Source organism: Meriones unguiculatus, chromosome X, assembly GCF_030254825.1.
Source record: "Meriones unguiculatus strain TT.TT164.6M chromosome X, Bangor_MerUng_6.1, whole genome shotgun sequence".
Lineage (NCBI taxonomy): Eukaryota > Metazoa > Chordata > Mammalia > Rodentia > Muridae > Meriones > Meriones unguiculatus.
The window spans coordinates 18603228-18623743 of NC_083369.1; the positions used below are offsets into that span (position 1 = coordinate 18603228).

The 20516-nt window shown below is 44.2% G+C and overlaps 1 protein-coding gene across 3 annotated transcripts in view; it reads right to left on the minus strand.

The window, feature by feature from the left end:
- The window catches only part of Nhsl2 (NHS like 2), a 262855-nt gene that overhangs the window by 56311 nt on the left and 186028 nt on the right, over positions 1 to 20516 (minus strand). Inside the window, exon 1 of one of the 3 annotated variants that reach the window (XM_060375331.1) lies at positions 18374 to 19253. The exons of the other annotated variants lie outside the window; for them this stretch is intronic. Within the exon in view, the coding sequence (XP_060231314.1) occupies positions 18374 to 18416 (43 nt within the window). The 5' untranslated portion in view covers positions 18417 to 19253. Of the gene's footprint in view, positions 1 to 18373; positions 19254 to 20516 lie in introns of those variants that run through there. 3 annotated transcript variants of the gene reach the window in all.

Sequence of the window (20516 nt, forward strand, 5' to 3'; positions counted from 1 at the left end):
TCTTCTATGTATATGGGAAGCACGCGCAGAGTTATCTATGTAGGGAACGAGTCTGTAGAGACACACAGGTGACTGTTTCCATTGCTGGCCTCCGGGGAATGTGTGTAAGACTTGAGGGAGGGGGGAGGAGGGAACTACTGTAACCTGTCCTTTCCTTTCGAGCCCTTTCAGTACTATTTGAAATGTTAACAAATCTGAGGTTTTCCCAATGGAAACCACAATGGCAAAAAACAGATAAAATACGTTACTATTTCATAGATTAAGATAATGTCCTTGAATAGTTTCTATCATCAGACTATTAAAGGAAAAAAAATCAACTAGTTTCTATTTTCACAGCTGTTTCCATTTGTGTACTTGTAAACACCCCTCTTACTTCCTTCTTTCTTTTTCTTCCTTTTCTGTCCTTTTTCTTTTCTTATTCCACTTTCAAAACCCGCAAGGATCTGTGAATGAAGAGCCACTCCCCTTTTGTTGGCCCTTGGCTTCATTCAAGCCGGGCTCACCTCTATTTAAAGAGAGTTGAGGCAGGCCATAATGCCCTTGTTGATACCATAGCCAGCTCTCTGTGCAGTAGACAGCAAAAACCCATCTAGAGCAAAAGTATCCTGCCTAGTGATTGTGTCATAGTTATATTTACATAGGCCTGCTTAGGGAGAGAAAATTAGCAGCCCAGAAAAATGCTTTTTTTTTTCTTTTTCTGAAACAAGGGTCGCCAGAATGGGGTAAACGGGGGTTATATGGCTTGGCCCAACTTTGGGAAACCAATTTAATTGCCACCCGCAGTTGAAAATCGCTAAGAGGGTCAAGCATTCTGAAAAAGAGAACTATAGACGTTGGAGAAAGTAGAAAAAAGCTCTCCAGCTTCTGGGAAGTAGGTGTAACAAGAGATTTATTTGCTCTGAGGCAGATGGGAATCTCAGTCCTTAGAGTTTAATTGAGAGAGGAAGAAAAGACAAGAGATCCCCACCAATTGTCAGCAGATAATAGCTTCTGAAGGGTGGGCCTGCATGGATTGAGAAATGAAAGCCCTGTTGATGAGAGTGGGGGACAAGTGGTGTGGGAAAATTGCACATTTTCTTTTTATTGAACTCATTCTCAATGCACATGAAACAAACTGTTTCAAATAAAGAGGGGCCTTGGTGCCTATTTGACCCCCACTCCCTCCCTGCTCAAAAGTTTTAAGGAGCTAATGCATTGAGGAGCAACAGCTTGCAAAATATGACAATAAATCATTTAAGTCCCCCTGGGAACTCCAATGAATGCTTACCTACAGTCATGAGACCCAAGTTTGTCCTTGGCACTTACCATCCCTGCCCCTTTCAGACCCTCTTGTCTTCTGGCCTCTCAGAATAAAAGCCCCTGGGCTAAAGGTTTGAAAGAAATCTATTTCAAAGAACATATATGGGCCCCCGGGAGATCGTAGACTAAAGAATGTTTTCTGCTGTCTCCCTTAATGAAAACTACGCAATTTTTTTTTAAGTAATATTCCATTCAAACCTTGAAAATGAAGGATTTACCTTTCAAGGGAAATCTGCATCAAACACAAAAGCCGCCAAACAACTGGCTTTCTTTTTCTTCACAAAGGCAACTTTTTAAACCGCCAAATGGTCATTGCTGATGAAGTCTAGTAACTGATTTCTGCACTGAAGGACTGGCATCACGCTGCTCTACAGAGGGGACGTGGAAACTTAAACAGTGCCCCTCAGCAGCTTTGGGCCTGGCTGCCGCTCCAAGTGACCTAAGTCATGCATGTACAGTTAGCTAAAATACCGACTGTCAGTTCCTCAGCTCCCAGTCATCCCCTCACTCAGTTCCATTGATTCCAATTTCAAAAATCCGCACCTATCTGATCATTTCTCACAATGGCACTACCATCATGTAAAGTGCCGTCACGGGCAGCACTCCCCCAGAGTCCTCTCTTCCTGCCTTCGGATTCTACCCAGCAGCTGCAATCATTTGTTTATAGGAACTCAGCACTACTTTCAACCTGGACAAGTATTCTACCCCTGAGCCATGGCCCCAGCACAAACGGTCAGTTTAGGGAACCAGCCAGAGATAGGCAGGAGACATGGGAGGAGGGCACTAGGGGTGAGAACGACTGAAAACAAAGTACAATGACACATATATGAAAATGTCACAACAAAACGATTTCTTTGTATGCTAACCTAAAAAAATCAATAACAAGATAAATACAAATAAAAGAATTCTCCAGTTCAAGTCCAGCTTATAGAGTTATATAGGTCTATATAGAGTTCCAGGGCACTCATGGCTACACAGTGAGATTCTGTCTCACAAAGCAAACAAAGAGAAAAGAATTCTTCTGCCATAGCTCTTTTCTGTTTGGATTTTGCACTAGGTAATCTTTGACCAAAGTCTGCCTACCCTTCTGGTTAGAAACCACGATGCTAGCAAGGATCCTGTCTGACTTTTGCTGACCTTCATGTCCCAAGGCTTAGTCTCATGCCTGGCATAGAGCACACATTTATTTGTTGAATGAAGGAGTGGGTTTGTTTTTCCTTCCCTTTTCTTTTTGAAGTAAGGTCTCACTCTGCAACTCAAGCTGACCTGGATCAATTCACTATAGAGCCTAGACTTGAACTTTTGGCAATCCTCCTGTCTCAGCCTCCTGGGTACATGGATTACAGACATGAGCCACCTAGCATGGCTCCAAGGAGTGAATGTTAACAGCTAACATTCTCATCGCACCGTAAAGGTAGCAAACACCCCAGCTGATGCTCAGAATAACCCTGCTACAGCCCTTATTTGTTCTCATTTTACAGGCGAGGAAAGCAGGGCTCAGAGTACTGTCTACATCAATGAGAGTTAAGCAGCACACATCGAAATCCAGTTCTGAAGAGGTCACAGTGCCATGCCTTTCTGGCTCCTCAGAGAACTACAGAGCTGAAGAAAGCAGTGTGTAGTCACAGCACTTTGATATTTCTTGGCTGAATAAGAGGCCACTTCACTCAGCCTTTTAGGGCCCAGAGGCTGGTCCTGTGGGGACTCCCTGCCAACCAGCCAGGGTAGGGATTCTAAATCAGGCTTTCCTGGATCACTTAGAGAGCCACTGTAACTACCGTGACCTTATTTTCTGAATAAAAAAAAAAAAAATCAGAATTCTTGGTTTGACAAAGAGAATAGAATACTTAAAACTAGGACTTTTCTGGAAATCCAGGTCATGGTGTTGATATACCTGTGCCACATGGTGGCTACATAATGGGGACTTCTCTGTAAATTCTGACCCAGCCTCTTCAGTACATTACAGCTCAAAAAGATTTAAAAAAACAAAACAAAACAAAACAACAACAACAACAACAACAACAACCACCCAAACTGTTTCTGGGCCACACACCAAATTCCTTCCACCTCCAGTTTCTATGGATTTGCTTAATTACTTCCCTTACTCACTCATCTTTTCTGTTATCAGCTTTCTTCCTGGATTGCATGAGCGGGTTTCTAGGTCCTGCTTGCTGATGGATGCCATAAGCAAGTGGTTGAGGGAAATCATAAGTGAAACTGCTTGGCAACCATGGCAACAGGGGCCATGGCAACGGGGGCCAAGCACTAAGAGACAGCCTTCTCCACCCATCCTGGTTTCTGCTTAGACCAAGTGGTACTGATAAGGCCTGATGGCTCCACTGTGTCATTTAATTAGGCACAGCTGCTTGTAAGAGACATCATAGCAATATTCTGGTCCTAGAAAGTGTTGGGATGCTCCTGTTTCATTGTGCCATGTTGCAGTGTAAGCTCACAGCCAAAGGTATGGCCACATTTAAGGTTGGATGGAATATTTGCCCCAAGCACTCTTCACATTTGACCCAATATATTTAGAGCTCTCCCAGTGGGCAGACAGGTTCCAGTATGAGGGTAGCAGTAGCAAAATTCAGGAGTCATCATCATCCTTGTGGACTAGGAAGGTGAGAATTATATCATCCAAATGATCCATCTCAAGGATTTGTTCCTGTGTCTGGGGAGGGCAGGCTTTCAGTGAATCAGAGTGAGGTCTATTCCTGTGAAGATTATCTATCTCTCCAATGTACTACCAGATGCCCATGAACCCATGCCTCAGTTTCCTATTCAAGAACAAAAAAGGAGCAGCGGAAACAACCCCTGCTTGGCTTTTCTTGGCTTCTTATTTTAAATGCCGAGATAGTTCAAGCTGTGCAAAAGCACTATTGGAAACAAATCAATTTCCCCATATTTGCCCCAGCTGAGGCTTCTGTACCTCTCCAACTGCATAGAGGAAGTGCTGTCCTGAACTGGATGTCCCTGTCCCACATGCATACTTAAAAAGGTGCTGCATGTGTGCTCACAAGTCAGAAGCTATCCCATATTGCTTGGTATAATCTGAATCGCGTTGAATTGTACGTAACCGTTTGCAGTTTGCTTTCTTTGCTTCATGGTATATTTCTGAGAGATATCCATGCTGACACAGGTTGTACTTGTTCATGCAAGCTGAGGGTGTGTAGTATTCCACTCTTACAATGTGAAATTTTATTTATTCTGTTCTCTCTCTTTCTCTCAAACAATATTGAGTGCTGGGGAGATGGCTTATTCAGTAATGTGACGGATGCACAGGCATGAGGACCTGAATTTGGATCTCCAGGACCATTATTAAAAAGCGAGGTGTGGTGGCATGTCAGTATTCCTGTGCTGGAGGAATGTGGTATAAAGACAAGCAGAACTTCATGAGTTGCTAGCAAGCCAGCACTAGACAACTGGCAAGCTCTAAGCTCAGGGAGAGACCCTGCCTCAAAAAAATAAGGTAGGGAGCAATAGAGGAGGACATTGATCATTAACCTCTAGCCCCCATAGGCATATGTGCACATGTACACACAACCTATATACACACATACTACACGCACATACAAACACCTACATGGCACATACAAAAACAACACCAATGTTGTCATAGCTGGGAATGGTAGTGCACATTTGTAACCCCAGCACTTAAGAAGTGGAGGCAGAAGGATTACTGTGAATTCAAGGCCAATCTGGGGTATATAAGGAAACCCTGTCTCAAACAGAACAAAACAACAACAACAAACACCAAAACAACAGAAAATGCACAATGCCACCATGAATACTCATAGTGTATATGACATGGTTTGCTCATCTGAAAGTTGTAGCATGAATTTGTGGGAACATAATAGCTGAGGGAAAGGGCAAGAGAGTAACTTTTATTTTGTCACACTGGTGATGGAACTCAGGGCCTTGTGCATAGTAGGCAAGTATCTATCACCAACCTACACCCCCAGCCCCTTTTTGAGGGCAATATTTTGGTGCTTAGTCAATGTAATTACTCATTCCCTATTTGATCAAATAGCTGAACTTTCATAAAGTTGTACTAGGAGAATACTTACATGTGTACCACAGATAAATGCACAAGGCTGCTGACTGATCACCGCTAGGAATAGGATGACTTTGCTGTCACTCCATATCCAACAAAGTTGGTTGGGACAGATCAACAACCACAGAATTCCCGACCTCATGGACTGTCATGGGCTTTGGAAGAAGGAGGACTAACTAAGCAAGATTTCTCACCTACCTATCCTATTCTCCTGGACAGAAGAAATAATAATAATGCTGCTTATATCCAATAGCCAGATAGCCTGGAGGTGATTCGAAAGTGTCTTTGCCTTAGACGGAGAAAGCCTTGCCACTGGCAAGAGCAATCAGGCCAAAGCCCCACATTTGCAGGTAAGAAGCCTTTCCTGGCAATCAAGTCCAAGAAAGATGGGAAAATAGCCCAGAGGATAGGCTAGAACTTGAGGTGCAGAAACCTTAGATGGAGTCAAATGCACAAGCACTTGAAAGGAACACTGGCAAATGGAAGGGATGCCTTGCCTTGTCTCCATGCTAAACAACTCGCAGAAAGAAAGGCTATTCTCTTACTTTGGAAACAACACTAAGTAGACCGTTTGGGGAGGCTGGCTGTGTGTTGACTTGAGAAGTCCAAACTTAGCTCAAGACTCACAAGCACCGGCTGGAGAGGTGGCTCAGCAGTTAAGAGCACTTGATGCTCTTGCAGAGGACCCAAGTCCAATTCCCAGCATGGAGGTTTACAACCTTCTATCATGCCAGTTCCAGGGGATATGACTCTCTCTTTTGACCTCTGTGGACAGCATGCATGTATGTGGCGCACACACATACGTGCATGCAGGCAAAGCACCAAGGTCAGGCACATAAAATACATGGCCCAAACATCCGTCTGTAATTCCAGCCAGTCCCAGAGGGATCTAGTGCCCTCTTCTGGCCTGTGCTGGCACTGCATGCATGTAGTGCACAGCCATATATGCAGACAAAACACCCATGTACGGAAAAGAAAAAATAAACACAATATCAAAAACACATGCCAAATGGGATTCTGTGAAATGAACAAGAATCTGCATAGCAAAGGAGATAACCAAGAGTAAAGAAACAAGACAAAGAGTGGGAGAAGATGTTCACTAACAATGCCTCTGACTAGAGGTTACTGGGTAAGAAGTTTTTGAATTAAATGGTTTTAACTACATTATTTAGTCACATGTGTGCATATCCTTGTGCTTGAGGGAGTTGGTTACTGACCAGTAAAACAAACAAAGCAAATGCCCAGGTCACATAGTTTAAATGTAGACAAAGACTGGGGCTGGAGAGATGGTTCAGCAGTTAAGAGCCTGTACTGCTCTTGCAGAGGACATGAGCTGAGTTCTCATCAACACTATGATGGAGTCTTTAAGAAGACAGTCAGGGGGCTGGAGAAATTGCTTAGAGGTTAAGAGCACTGGGTGTTCTTCCAGAGGTCCTGAGTTTAATTCCCAGCAACCACACAGTGGCTCACAACCATCTATAATGAACTCTGGTGCCCTCTTCTGGCATGCAGGTGTACATGCAGACACAATATTGCATACATAATAAATAATAAATCTTAAAAAAAAAGAAGACACCCAAAGTTTAAAGTCCTGAAGCCAAGTGCTAGGAAGACCTTTAGCCTGTTGTTATCTTCATGTGAAGCCAAAGGCACCAAACAGTTTTGACATAGGAAAGGGGTTCATGAAGCCCCACTTCTCATTAAGGGCCTGTGGGTAGTTAATGGGTACTGGAAAGGGGGTTGCCATTTTCCTCATCTGGACAGGCAGATGAGAGAAGGTAATAAGGAGTGAAAATGCTCAAAACCCAGCATCTACACATGTATGAAGTTGTCAAAGAACAATAATTAAAAAAAAAAAAAACAACACAAACAAACAGAATCAAGCAGGAAATGGAGGTGGCTTGGGGTGTGGTACTCTATTGAGGTTTTTTTTTTTTTTTTTAGAATATTAACTCTGCAGAGTATTAACTTCACTTTTGAGAATTAAAAAACTTTATTTTTTTAAAGAAAGAGACATTTTTTTGAAGTTAGAAAGTAGTACAGATAAGCTGGACTGATGGCAGATGGCTATAATTCCACATTTGGAAGCTAGGGCAGGAGTAGGGGAGTTCAAGGCTAGTTTGATGTGCACGGTGAGCTCTAGAGCACCCAGAGCTATTTTACAGCAAAATGCTATCTCAAGAAAAAGCACAAAGCCAAAGCAAAACAAAAAAACAAGCACACAGAAGCAGAAAAAGGAAATAGTACAAATAGTGAATGAAATGTGTGGCTCCTATACATAGATGACTGAAATCCAGGAGCCACTGCCATGGAGCAGGGAGGCTGAAAGACCAGGCTGCCAAGAGCATTCAGTTGAAGTATCTATAAGCGCAAATGTATGCAGGCAAGGACAGGCTCGACCAGGGGTAGGGAGACACCCGGCTGGCACCAAGGGGAAGAATACTTGAGAAGACTCTTCCAGACTCTAGCCAGATTCCAGATGCTTCTGGAAGATGTCCTAGGAAATGTGAGATAGAGCAGGAGTGAGTTCCGGTTCTGGCCTTGGGTTCTTGGGTTCTTGCATGGAAAGAAGTACATGAGATGACCATGCTCAGTATGGACCCAAGTGGGTCTGAAATGTGATACCAGAAGGTGTCACCAAGATGCTAGCACCCATGAGGGTCTGACCTTGAAGCTATAAAGTAAAGGTTTTTTCACAAAGACTTGCATGGGAATTTCCCTTTGTCATGCATTATTTAAGGTATTAAGAAAAAAAATAAAAGCTGCATGTGTACCTTGGTTGGTAGTGTCTGCTTAGAAGGCAGGAAGCCCTGGGTTGGATCCTAAACTGAGTGAGGTGGTGCATGCCTGTCATTCCAGCACTGTGGAGGTGGAAGTCAAAGGATCAAAAGTTTAAGGTCATCTTTGGCTACTTATAAAGATCGAGGCTAGCTTGGATTATGGGGAAGTATATCTGAAAGAAAAGAAAGAAAGAAAGAAAGAAAGAAAGAAAGAAAGAAAGAAAGAAAGAAAGAAAGAAGAAAGGAAGGAAGGAAGGAAGGAAGGAAGGAAGGAAGGAAGGAAGGAAGAAAGGAATGAAGGAAGAAAAAAGGGAAGGGGCCGAGGGAGGGGAAAAAAAAAGAAAGATGTAAAAATCATGATGTAAAAACCATGTAAAGTATTACAAAGAAGAAAAGAGCACTCCCTGAGTTATCTTTCAGGTAAAGACGACAACACCATCTGAAGGACCTGGACTATTAGTCATTATTGCTTACAGCCCAGACTCTGTGAAGCTATGACTTAACCTGTGGGAGAATGATTAGCCGCAAATGGTTTTTTGTCTGACAGCAATTAAAGTTAATTCTGGTCAACAGGAAAAGTACCCCCTCCAAAATTATAATTTTATTACCTCATAGAAAAAGCCATTTTATAATTGTCCTTCAATGTTCTTTTGAAGATTTGCATACCTATTTCTAAAAATATTGTGTGTTGAAGTGCTAGCTACATCTTAGCTCTTTAAAAAAATTTGTTAAGCTGGGCATGGTGGTGCACGACTGTAGGGAGGCAGAGGCAGGTGGATCTCTGTGAGTTTGAGGCCAGCCTAGTCTACAAAGCGAGTCCAGGACAGCCAAGGCCACACAGAGAAACCCTGTCTCAAAAAACAAAACAAAACAACAATTATTAGATGTATTTTCTTCTTCTTTTTAACGTGTGTTTTGCCTGCATTTATGTATGTGCACCACATATGTACTTGGTGCCTGAAGCAGTCAGAAGAGCACAACAGATCCCTTGGAACTGGATTAGGGGTAGTGAGGCACCATGTGGGATCTGTATGTGTGTGTTTGTATGTGGGTCTGCGCGTGTGAGTGCATGTGGGTGCAGGAGTCAATGGCGGCCAGAGGTGCCATATCCCTCTGGAGCTGGAATCACAGGCTGTTGTGGGAGCTGGGAACCAACTCAGCTCCTTTGCAAGAGCAGTAGTATGTTCTCTTAACTGCTGAGCCATTATCTCTCTAGCTCCTCTTTTTCTTTTAATGTATTTCTAAGTTGCAGAAGTCAATTTCATTAATTATATTCACAATGCTGTAAAGTGCCTAGTACTATCTATATCTAATTTTTAATCATCTCAAACAGAAACTGTGTATCTATCAACCAATAATTTCTAGGCCTGGGAGTTTGCTCAGTAGGTTAAGCTAATGACCCAGCCTGATGACCTCCATTTGATCCTGGAACTCACAGTTGAGGAAGGAGAGAACTGACTCCCACAAGTTGTCCTCTGACTTCCACATTCACAAATAGACATACATGCATATGTGCACACACACACACACACACACACACACACACATGCATACTAATTAAACAAATACCTGTGTTTTAAAGGAGCAGTAGTTTCTCATCACTACTTTACTTTCCCATTACTTACTTCTTCCTCCTAGGCCTTGCTAATTCCTGATTAACTATCTGCCCTTATGAATTTGCCTATTCAAGATATTTCATGTAAATGGGATTACACGAAATTTGTTCTTTTCTGTTTTTAAATTATTTATTTATGTATTTTTTTTAAATATAGGAGTGCTCTATCTGCATTACACCTGCATGCCAGAAGAGGACATTAGATCTCATTATAGATGGTGAACCACCATGTGGGTGCGGGGAATTGAACTCAAGACCTCTGGGAAGAGTAGACAGAGCTCTTAACCTCTGAGCCATCTCACCAGCCCCCAAATTTGTTCTTTTTATCTTGCTTCTTTTAGTTAGGGAAATGCCAAGACTTACCCATATTATAGCATATGTTAGAACTTCATTTTATGGTTAAGTAATAATCCATTTTATGCATAGAGTACATTATTTTATTTATTGCTTCTCCCATTGATAGCCATCTGTGTTACTTTGAACTTTCCACGATAAACACTGATGCTGTGAACATTCCTGCATAGATATGTGCTCAAGTGTTTTGTGTCTACAAGTGGAACTTCTAAGTTACACGGTAATTCTTTATTAACTTTTTGATATAATTCTTTAAAGGAAAAAAATTAAATATATGGGTGTTTGCTTGAATGTATGTCTGTGTACCCACTTATATGCAGTGCCCACAGAGGCCAGAAGGAGCACTAGATCCACTGGAACTAGTTACAGATGGCTCTGAGCCACTGTGTGGGTGCTGGGAATTGAACCTAGATCTGCAAGAACTTCAAGTGCTCTTAACCATGGAGCCATCATTCCAGTCCTCTGTTTTGAGGTAATTCTAGGTTTAACTCTCAGGTATTTCTCTCTCTTTTTTGCATGTTCGTGTGCATGTGTGTGCATGTTTACATGTGCGGGTGGGAGTATGTACATATAGGCATGCATGTGTGAGTGGAAGATAGAAGTTTAAGTTGGGTCTCTCTCTCTCTCTCTCTCTCTCTCTCTCTCTCTCTCTCTCTCTCTCTCTCTCTCTCGGCAGGGTCTCTTCCTGAACCTAGAGCTCAGCAATTTGACTAGTCTAGCTAGTCAGCTCTGGGGATTACAGACAGGTTGCCACAGCTACCTGTCATTTGTGTGTGTGCTGGGGATTCAAACTCAGGTCCCCACACTTGCATGGTAAGTAACTTACCCACTCACTACACCATCCCTGTAGCCTTTACATAGTTCTTCAAATCAGCTTTACCGTGAAACTGGTTCCTTCATCAGTAAAGTAAACAAATCTTTGACATCTGATCACAATATAATTTGAATGAGTTTGTATTTTAACTCTTTGAAAATTACACTCTGATAAGGATCATTTATTTACTTTGTTAATCTTTAAAGCCAAATGCTGACTCTTGATCTCCATCTTGGCCTGCATTACTTACTGCATGTTCCCTACAAGGAAGTAAAGGAAATGAGCCCTCCACCCTGCTTAACCAAGAGACCAGCAAAGTATTTTGGTAGTTCCAAAGGGAAAGGAAATTTAAATTAGGGTCCTGTGACAGTGATGGGAAATGAAGTCATGTGAAATTCAGGCAGGGCCACAGAACGTGTGCATTTGTTTCTGCTGGGAACATAGGAAGATTTTTCTCCTGTAAACACAGAACTGCTACTGGTGTGGTTGTCTGCTAGGAAAACTCTAGAGAAAAGCTTTGTTTTAGAGAAACTCTGAAGCCAGGTAGACTGGAATAAAACTCACTGGAGAAGATGGGTGGATTCTCTTTGTTTCTCCTCAAAATGTATGCTCACGGGCGCTTGACAGGAGAAGACAGAGCATATTTTAGACAAGGGATGAAGAGAAAGAAATAGGCTTGGCCTGGGTCTGAAGAGGAGGCTGGGTGCAGAAAAGAGAGCATGGTCAAGGTGTGGTGGGGAAGACATTGAGAGAGCCCCAGCTCTTTCAAATGGGGCCTTTTGATGGTCTCTAACTGTATTACCACCCCTTCAACAAGAAGGCTATCCTGAGCATGTGAGACGGTTCAGCATGTAAAGGCACCTGCAACCAAGCTTGATGATCCTTAGAGCCTACAAAATGGAAAGTGAGAACTGACACCCACAATTTGCCCTCTGTCCTTTACATGTGCATCACGGCATCCCCAACCCCCATCAAATTAAAAAGAAATGTGAAAAAAATTTTAAGAAAAAAAGAAAGCTCTCACAGAGTAGTAATCACACATAAAATCAGATGTATTCTTGATCTCATATATTTTCATGTTTCAGTCCAAGAACATCTGCTTTTTGGGAAGGCTGAAAAATTACAAAAACCTCTATTTCTCCCCTCACAGCTTAAAAGGAAGTAACTTGATTTTGATGACAATTTTCTCACTTTTGAGACAAGATATGGAAGAACAGATGAACGCGATGGAAGAATTTCACAGATGGTTAAGACTGTGCAGGCAAAAAAGAAAAGCAGAATGAGAAAAGAATGTCCCTGATAGAAATATGATCTGAATACATCTATTTCTGAACCGCATGTCAGGCAGGTGAAGAAAACAAAGGCGGAAAGCTCCTTTCTTCTGACACCGTTATTTTGCTATCTTGCAGGCTTTTGTCGAGATGAAACATATGTAATAAGCCCTCCGCAGGCTGCAGAGGGCTGCGTGTGTCTTTGAGGGGGCAGGCAGCGCTGGGGAGAGGGCACAGTGCTGGAGGTGGCCCAACTTGGGGGAAACCTGACCTGCAGTGAGGACTGAAGCACATCTTGGGCTCTCTTGTTTTCACCTGTGTAGATTGAGGCCACTCATCATGTGTTAAGGGAAGACCCAGATAATAAAGTCTCCAGGAGAGAAGCAAGAACAAAGTGCTAAGGCAGCCTGGTCTTTTGGTACACATCACAGGGGGAGCACTTGGCACACTGTTCTCAATAGTCCCTTTAAATATATGTATATATATATTTGCCCCAGTTATACCAGGTGCTCCTTGTTACTTTCTTGTCTCTATGTCCTCTAGGGACTGGAATATCATACCCAGGGTTACAAGGCCCTGCAACCCCGTGTTGTTGAGGAGGTGATTTTAGTATTGAGATTGACCTCACTGCCTCACTGCTTGCAGGCAGGCAAGCGCTCCCTCACTGGCTATTTTTTACTCCTTCTGTCTGAGTCAGGGTCTTCCTAAACTTCCCAGGCTGGACTCTCTCTCTCTCTCTCTCTCTCTCTCTCTCTCTCTCTCTCTCAAGCCTGACTAGTTCTGTATTTGTGACGCTCCTGCCTCAGCCTCTCCAATAACTTTGATTATGGTATGTACCACCAGGCAGTCTGTACTCCAACCCACTGTTATTTTCATCTTACTGCTTCCTGAGCACTTGCAGCCCCAGAGGTCCGGAGCAGACCTCTGTGGTGGATATTGTGATGCACCATTCAGATTCCCCTTTGGAGTCTTATTGCCTTGGCCAGCAAGGCTGCTGCAAGCTGATTGCCCTCCCTGGGAACTGCAAACTCCCCTCTTCAGACAGAGTTGCTTGACCCAAGGCAACTGCTCCATCTGTAGGGATGCACTTAAGGTGTGAATCACCCAAACTTGGAACACCTGTGACTGGTCTCCACAGAACCAGAGCCCCCCCAAATAGTTGGCTGATGCTGTCATTAAAATGTTATCGCATACCACTTCCTTAAACCAGTTGTGCTTTCCTTTCAACTTCAGATGGTAATTCCCAAAGACATCCCGATGATCTTAATACACATAACCTGTAACAGTCCCCCAGAGGCATTCTCTAGACTGCATTTGTGCCCATGTGAGCGTTGGCTCTGATTCTGGGAAGTCTCCATTCCAAATGATCCCAGCAGCCAGACAGTCCCCAGGGTCCAGTCACTGTCACAGGCTTCACTTTCAGTTACATTTTTATCCTCACCCCCCCCTCTAAGTTTTCCTTAGGAAATGTTTTTGGAACCCAAAGGGCAGGAAACTTAAGTCCAGTGTAGCGAGACAGGCTTCAGTGGAGGTGTGTACACGCCTTTACACATGCCTGGTATCAGAACTCAACCTGGGCATTTAGAAGAAGTGGCTTCCTAGAGGAGGAGATGTTCAAACTGAGTCTTGAGCGATGAGCTGAGGTTTGATAGAAGGACAGGGATGTGTGTGAGAGACATTTCAGACAGGGAAAAGCAAGCTGTGAAGCACAAACGAGTCTAGGAGTAGAGGGAATATGGGCAATGAAGTCGAGGACAGGAGAGAAAAGTCATGCAAGGCCTTCTGTAGCTGATACTCCAGAGATGTCTGTGGAATGATGGGCACATTCCAATATGGGTCAAGCTACAGCCATCTTGTTTCCATTCCTACAAGTTTTGGGATCAATGGTTGTATTTACTATTCACTTTGTCCTTTTCCTCTAAGTGTTTTTATATATCTTTTGGAAACATTAAAATGTTTATTTTGCTTGTTTGTTTAATTTATTTATTTTTTGAGACAAAGTCTTTCTATGTAACTTTGGCTACCCTGGAATTTACCATGTGGATCAGGCTGACCTCAAAATCAAAGAGATCTGCCTGCCTTTGACTCGTGAGTGTTGGGATTAAAGGCATGTGCCACCACACCTGGCTGAAAATTATTTTTAATGCTTTACCTTTTTACATTTCATGTGTGTATATATGTGTGTGTTAGTGTGATGGAGACTTGAGGTCTACATTAGGAGTCGTCTTTGATCAATTTTCTACTTTCTTTACTGAGGGAGGGTCTCTCAAAAAAAAAAAAAAATCCAGAGATCACCAATATGGATAATCTTGCCAACTAGCTTGCTCTGGGGAACACTGTCTCTACCTTCTGAGGTTGAAATTACAAGTGGGCCACCACACTCCCAATGTTAAGTGGATTCAAGGATCTGAACTCTAGCCCTCATGCTCGCATGCCAAGCACTTAGACAGGCAACAGCATGCTAGGATGCTGTTATTGGAACTGAGCAATCTTTCCAACCCTATGTGTAATATGTATATTGAATACATTCCTACAGAGCTGGATCTGGTAGTACATAAAATCCCAAACTGAGAAGGGAGAGGCGGGAGGGTCAACCCTGTCTACATAGCAAGTTTGAAGCCACCCTGGTATACAGAATGGCCTCAGAAATAAATAGGGTAAGAAGAGCAAAGTGATGTACATCTTTAATCCCAGCAGTTGGGAGACGGGGGGGGGGGGAATGGGGAGATCTCTGTGAATGTGAGGCCACCCTGGTCTACATAGCAAGTTACAGGCCCGCCAGGGCTACATTATGAGATCATGTCTCAAAAAAAAAATTAAATAACAAAATGAATAAGGCATTTCTGTCTTGGAACTCCTCCCATGCTTAAGGATTCTTTCTGTCTTTCATTAATAAGTCTACATTCTCCCTGCTCAAAAAATTATAAAATAATAATGATAAAATTATATTAAAATAAATTTTAAATGGCAACCTCCCAAACCAAGGATAACAACAAAAGGCTGGAGATGTGTTTCAGTGAAGGATTGCATGCACATGCTAGGCACTGGTTTGATTTTCAGCATTGCCCAAATAAGCAACACAAAAACAGAAAGCAAAGAGGTATCACTTGCCATAATTAGAAAGTAACTGTAAAAGGAAATGCAATAGAAACAGAGCATAGTAATTAAAATTCCAAGTAGATGCTGTCGCCTGTTCCCATATTTGAGCCTGAGGCAGGTCTACCTTTGTTAGAGTGGAAGATTAGCAAACATCATAGAGGTGGAAGAATAGTACCACACTGAGACTTTCTCCTTAAGGTAATCAGAAAGTAGGAGAGAGAATCATTTTCTCACTATGTAATTCTGTGTTCTCTACAGCAGTACTGTGTACCATGAAAATCGCCTTGGAAGCCCCACTCCCTCTACCACATACTGCCCACTGTGAAAAGTTGGTAAACAAGAAAAGGGCCTGTGCATGTGGCTGTTATCATAGAGCTGTCGTTTTGTGGATTGGCTCAGGAGCAATCACTTGGCTCAGCAAAGATTTCCAAACCTACACCTATGGTGATCTTTATCCCAATACCACTAAGAAAGCAGCAGAGAGTAAGGGCTGGCCAGGGGACAGAGCCCTGGGCATCCTAGACTGGAAGCGCTTTTAGAGAATCTCCTCCATCCCTCATTGCAGCTGGTGAAACTGGGACAAAATGGGGGATGAAATTTGTCCCAGGCCACAGAAAGCGCTAGCATTAGCAGTTCCGACCGCATCTGAGGAAAAACGGAGTATAGATTACCGCTGTATAGTCGTGGTCCTAGAAACTATTATCAGCAAGGCAGATGAGAACAGTATGAGAAAAGCCAGCCCTAAGGCCTGAGAGCAGGGAAGCTTCCAGGCACGATGCCACATACCTGCAACCCCAGCACTCCAGAGGCTGGGACAGGAGAACAACTTTGAGGCTAGTCTGGGTTACACAGTAAGATTCTTTCCCAAGCAAACAAAGCAAAGCAAACAAAAATAACTATGAAACAACAACAAGAAAACCCAACTACCAGACTGAACTTCTTGGCTTGGGCCAGAAATTGAGGTAGGTCTGGGCTGAGATGACCGGCAGTGTAGCAAGTGTCTGTTAAGGGCTCCAGCAGGGAGCAACCATAAGAACTGCTCTAAAGGACAAAAGCAATTCAATCAGGTACCTCCTGGGTCTGGGGAAAGTAACCAGCCTTTGTAATTTGATAAGCCTGGGTTTCACCCCAGCTGCCATTTTCTCGACAGATATGACTTTGGACAAGTCACTTAATTCCTTTTAGTCCAAGCCTCCTCACTGAGGTATAATGTATGTAATGCTAGGACTCTTGCGGCAATATAAACAACGCTTCTCCTCCCTGTCTGTCCCACAGTCAGACTCCTGACAACACCTTTTCGTCTCTCCTGGCTCTGTTTCCTAGCCCAGTTCCCAGCCCTGTCTGTCTCCAGGCTGTCTGTTCTAGCCTGCGCTCACCAGCTGCCCCACTTAGATTATCTCTGTGGTCAATGAGAGTACCTGCAGATGAGATAGCCAAGGGGCACACTCTAAGAACCTTCTTCATAGGGACAGAGAGGATGGTGAATGTTTGAGGAGAGAGGGCTGGCCGTCTCACTGGAAGGTGAGACTGTTTTGCCCTTCCAGGCTGCTTGCTGGCTAAGCTAGCAGAGAGAATAAAAACAAGCCTTGGGTCTCCTGTGGCGTTACAAGGCAGAGCCTTCAGCAAGTCCCTCCATTAAAAGCTACAAGATGCAAGGTTAAATATAGCCCTTTCCAGTTGTCTAGAACATAGATTTATGAAATGTCAGAGTGGTATTAGAGTGAAAAATAATCTTATCTCTGTTCTGTTTTTAGAGTAGAAAGGAGGCAATAGAGAAGAAAAAGAAATGGGGACTTTCACCAGGGGTGATGGGAGGCGGCTGGAGGATTTTGAGCAGCAGGGTCTGTGTTTTTGAAAGAAACCCTTGGCTGCAGAGTGGGGAAATGATGGAGAGTCGAAGCAGGGAACCCAGTGTGAGGGAGGGAAATGAGGGGGCTGCAACCAGAGGAGCAACTGTGAAGGGAGGAGGACGGAGGCGACTGCAAGGTAGGGCCCAGCCTACACCCCAGGTGACAGCAGAAGAGAAAGGCCGTGCCTGCTTCCCATCAAAGGATCCCTCTCTGAGTGGGGAAAAGGCAGTCCCTCCAAAGAAGCTGAACCTTTGTTCCTCTAGGCTGCTCAATGCATGTACACAGAGCCCGTTAGGAAACTCCTTCTTGATTACAGGCCCCACTTGTGCCACATGAGACTTTGCACAGACCCATCTAGTCACTACACCCTGTGACAACCCCTCAAAGAACTGAAGACTAAACACCACTTTATTCTAATACCTCTCCATGCAAGGTTGCAATACGTGGTCCTCATATTACTTCTTTTTGATTGCATCTCTCTGCTTTTCTAATCACCTTAAGAGCTCCTAAATACTTTCTGAGCCTACTCCAGCTACAAAGGGCTGACTAGAGCCCCAGAGGCACCTCATAGATGCACTCACTGTTTTGTCCTGTCAGCTGCCTCCACAAAAACAGCAGCTTCCCAGATGTTTCCAGATACAGACCTGCCACGTTACATTCCCCATCCTGGCTGGTTCTCTTTGCAGAAGCCAGACAAAGCTCCCAGGAACCCTGAATTTATCTTACTGCCAGGAGGTCTAGCTTGAATCAAGTCTAGACAGCACTAGAAAGCACTTGTGGGAATGACCAGTACCCTTCACCTGCCTCTCCCAGTGACCATGCTTTGCAAAACCAAATCTGGCATTTTAGTCGAAGACCTAGAGGTAAGGGTAAGTCCCCAAATTGACTGAGATTCAACTGAAAGACAAAGCCTCAGAATCTCCATTAAGTTCACTTCAAGAAAATAAGAGATGTGCACACACACAGTTTTACAGTTTCTTAAGAACACAAGCTATCAGGGTTAGAGTATGATCACACCTGCCCCTTCTGTATCCAGAACCACCCAATTTCAGACCCGCTGTATAGCATCTCCTCCAAGTCTCCCTCCTGCCCCTCCCTAAGGGTCTCTAAGGGTATCCCTCCCTTTCGGGACAGTCCAGGTTACCACCATAGCATAACTCCCCTACCGAGAGGCCACAGTTTCTTCCCTTTTCCCCCCTCTCCAAGTTGGCCATCTGCCCCTCTTTTTCCAACGACTTACCTCCCCGGTTCCAGAAGAGTGTGAGAGACTCGCCTCTCTCCATCCTAGTGCTGTGTCTCCCCGAGGAACCACTTTCAGCCAATCCTCACACAACAGAGAACTGTGTACCAAGCTCACTCTGAGAGCGTAGAGCCCAGGGGCTCCATATGTTCCAAACCTGTCCCTAGGTTCCTCTGTAGAGCACCCAGCACCACGTCCTTAACCAGTTCCCAGCATGCGGGCTGGGTCAGTTTGGCCCAATCAATCACATTGTCCAGTGAAGTTCCTGGGCAGTCCAGTCCAGGAAAGCAATTCTGGATTCAAAATGGGAGTATCACGTTTCTCTTTTAGCACCCCCTTGCTCTCCACCCACAACCTCAACGGTCCCGTTTGCTCCAGTCACAGCTGATGGACAGTGAAGGGAGCTGTGTGAGTTAGGCTTATCTTTCTCTAGGTAAGGATCTCAGCTTTCAGTCAAAGGCTGAGTCCCAGCCTCATGGAGTGGTGACCTCCAGCTCAGCGGCTGTCCTGCTGAGAGGGGAAATGAACAGGAACTGGCTGTCTGAGTCAGCGCCCTGGTCTATTGTCACTGTGCAGGCCCCTTCCTTCCCAGAGGAGAGACGTGCACAGAGATAGGCCCTGATTTTTTGCCAGGCTCTCCAGCACACACACTTTCCCTCTTGGCTGTAAACTATAGCTGGGTGTAACTCAATTCAGTTTCTCCAGCTCTTAGCAAGGACCTACTCCACAGCCATGTAGATGCTACAACGTAGCACATCATCATCATGGACAGAAGAGCTAGATGATAGGTCCTTAGTGACGCTCAGGGGAGACAGTGGTTCTCCTAAGGTACACATGCCAGAGGACAACAAGACTTGAAGCCCAACCCCACTCTCTGTGGCATCAGGAGAAGACTGTTAACCTTCCTCATTGCTTCCCTTACCTCCAACAGACAGCAGATCACAGATTCTAGCAAAGCCTGTTTTCCAGGGCACAAAGCATGAAAGAGAGGCTGGCTTTAAAGTACTGAAAACACAACTTGTTCAAATTTGTTTCTGTACATTTAGAAGGACAAGGACACAGAAGCAAGACATGCAGGCCAGAAGTTGCTTATAAATGGACTCCTTTGTTACCCAGGACTAAATGGCTCTACTGGTGAAATGGGGCCAGCAATTGAGCCTGGGTCCCCCTAACCATTTTCTAATCAGAGGAGATGCATGACTGGTTCTTGCCCACAGTGTGGGAAGAGACCCAGAATGAGCTGGGCTCTTATCTGTTTCGCTGGGGAAACAGAGATGGAAATGCCGTTTGAGGGTAGGGGTCGGGGTTGGCAGTGGAAATCACCTGTACTGAGCTTTTTCCACTCCTTCAGCACAGGGCCTGGTGCTTCTACCTTCAGGGTAAATTTCTATTCCATGGTTTAAAAAAAGCCATGGGGGGGGGGAGATTAAGGGACTACACTTAAGAATGGCATTGGCTGGTGCCCAAGGAGTGAGGTTAACTTTAGCAACACTGAAGGGCTGAACTTGGCAAAGGTGGCTTCGTAGTGGCCACACTGTAGCAAGTTAAAGAAGGAAAGGGAAGAGTACTGGGGCTATCTCTCAGGAAGTCTGGTTGTTGCTAAAGAGGAAAAAGCTACAATCACAGGTGGAGAGACAGGCAAAGGTGGCAATGGGTGTCAGGCACTTGACTGGAGGGGTTGAGGTGTTTCTGCTGCAGCCTTTTGGTCTACCCTTTCCCAGCTCCCTGTAGCTTGTGCTTTATGTGAAAGTAATAAGACCAAGCCTTCTGAAGGGTAGAGTTCAGTCATAGTTTAAAATCTCCCGCAGGTTGAGAACCATCATACAACATTTTCACACCCTCCTGGACTGTGTCTGATTATGTACCTCAAGCTGACTTTGAGCTCATGATCCTTGTCATCTGGCTGGATGTCTTGGGAGACACTGAAAATAAATGTTAAAGTTTAGCTACCGAAGCGGGCACAGCCGGGTGAGCATCTTACTTCCCTCACATGGGCAGATTTTTTATAGTGCCCTGCCACCCAGGCCCAAATTCTCAGCTTTTTCCTTTACTACCTGTGTGCTCTAGGACAAGTTACTTAACTTCTCTAGGCCTCTATAGGTTAGTTACATAAAGCAGAGTTGCAAATTTATCTATTCTTTTT